This window comes from Penaeus vannamei, chromosome 29, assembly GCF_042767895.1.
Source record: "Penaeus vannamei isolate JL-2024 chromosome 29, ASM4276789v1, whole genome shotgun sequence".
In the NCBI taxonomy this organism is placed as follows: domain Eukaryota; kingdom Metazoa; phylum Arthropoda; class Malacostraca; order Decapoda; family Penaeidae; genus Penaeus; species Penaeus vannamei.
Genome location: NC_091577.1, coordinates 4,797,136 through 4,802,135, shown reverse-complemented (window position 1 = coordinate 4,802,135; position 5,000 = coordinate 4,797,136). Strand labels below are relative to the sequence as shown.

General features: G+C 53.1%; 1 protein-coding gene across 3 annotated transcripts in view; it reads right to left on the bottom strand.

The window, feature by feature from the left end:
* The window catches only part of LOC113800256 (proteoglycan 4), a 37,902-nt gene that overhangs the window by 1,448 nt on the left and 31,454 nt on the right, over window positions 1-5,000 (bottom strand). For 2 of the 3 annotated variants that reach the window (XM_070142183.1, XM_070142184.1), the window contains exons 3-4: window positions 3,037-4,622; window positions 1,626-2,359 (exon numbers count right to left, since the gene is read on the bottom strand). In XM_070142183.1, the coding sequence (XP_069998284.1) occupies window positions 1,626-2,359; window positions 3,037-4,622 (2,320 nt within the window). The remainder of the gene's footprint in view (window positions 1-1,625; window positions 2,360-3,036; window positions 4,623-5,000) is intronic. The other variant, XM_070142185.1, reaches the window with a different exon arrangement.

Genomic DNA, 5,000 nt, shown 5'->3' with positions numbered 1-5,000 from the left:
TCTGTCTGTCTCTGAGTGTGTGTCTCTCTCTCTGTCTGTGTATATCTCTCTCTCTCTCCTCTCTCTCTTTCCCTCCCTCGCTCTCCCTTTTTCCCTCTCTCTATTTCCTTTACTCTGTCACATCCTCTCCTCCTCTCCTCTCTCTTTCCCTTTCTTCCCCTCCCCCCGCTCTCTCTCTCTCTCTCTCTCTCTCTCTCTCTCTCTCTCTCTCTCTCTCTCTCTCTCTCTCTCTCTCTCTCTCTCTCTCTATCTGTCTGTCTCTGAGTTTGTGTCTCTCTCTGTCTGTGTATATATCTCTCTCTCTCCTCTCTCTCTTTCCCTCCCTCGCTCTCCCTTTTTCCCTCTCTCTCTTTCCTTTACTCTGTCACATCCTCTCCTCCTCTCCTCTCTCTTTCCCTTTCTTCCCCTCCCCCCGCTCTCTCTCTCTCTCTCTCTCTCTCTCTCTCTCTCTCTCTCTCTCTCTCTCTCTCTCTCTCTCTCTCTCTCTCTCTCTCTCTCTCTCTCCACCCCCCCTCTCTCCTCTCCTCTCCCCCCCTCTCTCTCTCCTCCTCCCCCTCTCTCTCTCATCTCCCCCCTCTCCCTATCTCCTCTTCTTCTCTCTCTCTCTCTCCTCTCCCTCCCCTCACTCTCTCTCTCCATGCTCTCTTTCTCTCTCTCTCTCTCCTCTCCTCTCCCTCCCCCTCCCATCTCTCTCTCTCTCTCTCTCTCTCTCTCTATCTCTCTCTCCTCTCTCTCACTCTCTCTACCTTCCTTCGTCTCCCTCCACTCCCTCTTTCCCTCCCTCCCTCTCTCCCTCCACTCCCTCCCCCCCCTTTTCTCTCTCCCTCTCCCTCTATCTCTTTCCCTCACTCTCTCTCTTCCCCTCTCTTTCCTCTTCTCTGTCTCTCTCCCCTTTAGAACGCCTAATTCTCTCTTCTCTTCCTGTCTCTCTCATGTATCTCTCCTCTCTCTCTCGTTCTCTCCCCCCCCGCGCTCTCTCTCCCTGGCTCCCCCCCCTCTCTCTCTCTGTCTCTCCCCTCTCCCTCTTACTCTCCTTTCCCCCTCTCCTCCTCTCTCTATCAATCTGTCTCTGTGCGTGTCTCTCTCTCTATCTGTCTGTCTGTGTGTATCTCTCTCTCTCTCTCTCTATCTATCTATCTATCAGTGTGTCCGTGTATGTGTATCTCTCTCTCTTTTTCTCCCTCCCTCTCTCCCCCTCGCTTTCATTTTCTCTGTCTCTCTCCTTTCCTCTCCCTCTCTCTCCTCTTCCACTCTCTCTTTCTCTCCTTTTCCTTTCTCTCTATCTCCTCTCCCTCTCTCTCTCTCCTCTCCCCCCTCTCCCTTTCTGCTCTTCCCCCCTCTCTCTCCTTTACCCTCCTCTCCCTCTCTCTTTCCCTCCCTCCCTCTCTCTCACTCTCTGTCTTTCCTCATCTTCCTTCCATTCATCATGTGGTGGAGGTGGTGGTGATGGTGCTGCTGGTGGAGGTGGTGGTGGAAGTGCTAGTGGTGGGGCTGCCATCAGCAGCACCATCATCACCACCACCTCTCTCTCTCTCTCTTCCTCTGTTTATATGTTTATATGTCCGCATATCCTAATAAATTGTCGAGGCAGTTTTCCTTGCAGAAAACCAACGGCCTCCGCTCACCTGGCCTGGGGGCAGTGGCGCCGGCCTCTTCTTCCTGCCGACTCTGGTCCGCGTCGAGGGCGGCAAGGAGCAGCGCGCGCCGTCCCGCTGCATGGGCGACGGCCCCCCCATGGAAAGAGACATCCGCGTCGAGTCTCTCGACAAGGCGGCTTCATTGAATTCGTCGTCCTCGTCTTCGTCGAAGGGATTCGTTGAAACAGGTTCGTGTGGCGTTCTTGCGAGCTGCGCGTTCAGAGACGCTATTGAGTCATTTAACCGCTGGAGTGTGAGAGAAGACTGACTGGAGGATCGAGAATTAGTTGCCGGGGAAGAGGACAAAGTTGGCTTGAACTCTAGCTCTCCTGTGGCTGGATTCACTTTCCATATAGACGCCTCCTCCTCCTCTTCGTCTTCGTCGAAAGGATTCGTTCCTGCTGGCTTGGTTTCCTTTGACGAATCGGCTGTTCCTTGATTGTTGTTGCCGTCGTCGTCGTCATCGTCGTCGCTCTCGAAGGGGTTCATGGAGATCTTCTTGCGAGGCAGCGGCACCGGCGCCTCTCTCGGCGCGCTCCGCCTTCGCCTTTCCTCCTCGTTGTCTTCGTCGCTGTCAAAGGGGTTCAAGGACACTTTGCGCGGCTTTGGCACTGGCGCCTCCCTGGCCGGCTCGTTGAGCTTGGCGGGGAGCGACACCTTTCTGTAATTGGCCTCGTTGCTTACTGCTCCCCTGTCCGCGGCCAAGGACAGTTTTGTAGGATCTGCAAGTCGATGCAAAAGGTTAGCAATATCCTACGTACTATGGACCGTATATTTTTATATACTAAATTTATGTACGTACAAAAGTATATTTACGTAATTTATTCACAACAAATGCAGCCTGTATTTACGAATGTAATACATAAGTGCATAAGGATAATAGGATATCACACTCTAGGATTTTATTCATCAAAATTGGGTCATCACTGCGTTCTTCTCATAATTGTGCTCATATGGCTACTTAGGAGTAGCTGCCATCATCTTCATCGGTAATGAAGGTAGTAGACTCCTTTGTAATATCAAATACCGGTAAAACCATATAACATGCAAATAACTGTACTGATTGTTATTTGTTTAAATTTGGTGAAAAAAATATTCGGTAAACTAACAATGCTTAACATGTTTAAAGACCAAAACGAATATTAGTGTTTATCGAATCATCCAGTGGCAACTGATCCTCTTTTAACAAACTCAACCTACTGATGAATTGCTACAAGAAACGTCTAGGGCGCGGTCAGATATAACGTACCACGTACTAAGCGCTGCCGTTTTTGAACGGTAAGAACGGTAAGAATAATGAGTAAAAGACTATTACTCTCTGCTTGTGCCTAACCCATCCCCACAAGCCGCACAGGAGCCGCGTCGAGGGCCGAGTGGCGACCAAAGAAGGAGCACTTACTGGAGGAGAGCGTCTGCAGGGAGCGGGCGGCGGGGACGGGGTGGGCGCGGCGGGTGCGGCGGGGGATGGAGGGCGAGGAGGGGAGGGAGCCTCCTACGGTGGAAGAAGCGTGACTAGAGTGGGCGGGCGCCCCTTTCTCCTCCGCTGTCCTGTCGCTGCCGTCGTAGGAGTTGCTCATGGACGAGGGCTGCGCTAGGTTGACGCTGCCCGCCCTAGAGGAACGGCGGGCAGGGGAAGGGCGGGGTAACGATCGGTAGCTTCCAAGACTGTGGGAGGAGGTACTCAGTGATGAGGGCAACAGGTTACTGTCATTTGTGTCGTCACAGGGGGCGGATACTTCGGGCAGCTGAGGATCCTCTAACTTACAGGCGCCACTAGCACTACTGGCAGGAAAGGGAGTGGAGTCTGTGCTGGGTTCATTTGAGCTTTCATCAACGGGAAGGTTGGAAACAGGAAGTAGGGTCAAAGGTGCTTCACTGGATGTAACATCAATGCTTTGGGAACTCGCTGCTTCTTCATTCACACTTGTATGCTTAAGGGTATCGGGCGCTGCCTCCTTGGTACCTAAGCTGCATTTTGATTGGTCTTCCAATTCGTGTGTCGGTGAATCTGTCGGTCCTTCGACTTCCTCAGCGCAGTGAACATCCGGAATTTCCTGAGGAGTGTTCGGCGGGAGAACAATGTCTTCGTTCATTTCGGGGACTCTTGGAGGTTTCGCTGGAGGGCTTTCTGGGGGCGTGAGCGGACTTCGGCCAGCCTCCTGTGGCGGCGCGGGGGGCTCCTCTGCCTGGCCGTCTCCACTCTCCGTCCGCGCCGCTGCCATCACCGGCGCCAGCACTGGCAGCGCTGAATCTTCAGCCTCGGCTCCTTCGGCTTGGCTGCCGCGGGGTAATTCGCTTCCATTTGGAGGTCCGTTCTCCGAAGCATCAGAGAGAAGCGAACACTTGTCTGAGGGAGGCGTCGGCGTCGGACCCTGGAACTCGTCCGAAGCGCCGTTCGACGCCGCTCCTGTGGGCTCCCCAGTCGCCGCTGCTATGGGCTCCCCAGTTGACGCACTTGTGGGCTCCCCAGTCGCCGTCACTTTGGGCTCCCCAGTTGACGCACTTGTGGGCTCCCCAGTCGCCGTCACTTTGGGCTCCCAAGTTGACGCACTTGTGGGCTCCCCAGTTGACGCACTTGTGGGCTCCCCAGTCGCCGTCACTTTGGGCTCCCCAGTTGACGCACTTGTGGGCTCCCCAGTCACCGTCACTTTGGGCTCCCCAGTTAACGCACTTGTGGGCTCCCCAGTCGCCGTCACTTTGGGCTCCCCAGTCGCCGTCACTTTGGGCTCCCCAGTCGCCGCTGCTATGGGCTCCCCAGTTGACGCACTTGTGGGCTCCCCAGTCGCCGTCACTTTGGGCTCCCCAGTTAACGCACTTGTGGGCTCCCCAGTCGCCGTCACTTTGGGCTCCTCAGTCGCCGTCGCTATGGGCTCCCCAGTGGCCTCTCCTGTGGGCTCCTCAGTCGCCGTCGCTATGGGCTCCCCAGTGGCCGCTCCTGTGGGTTCCTCAGTCTGCGCGCCGCCAGGAACGGTCATCGCGCCATATCTGGGGATCAAAGGGGGTTACAGTTTCACTGCAGATAAGACACAGGAAAAAATCTCACATTACTATCATTTTTACTTTTGAAATTAGTTTTAATCTACTGAACACACCCTATATCTATGAATATATATATATATATATATATATATATATATGTATATATATATGTATATATATATATATATATATATATATATATATATATATGTGTGTGTGTGTGTGTGTGTATGTGTGTGTGTGTGTGTGTGTGTGTGTGTGTGTGTGTGTGTGTGTGTGTGTGTATGTGTGTGTGTGTGTGTGTGTGTGTGTGTGTGTGTGTGTGTGTGTGTGTGTGTGTGTGTGTGTGTGTGTGTGTGTGTACTGTATATATACATATTTATA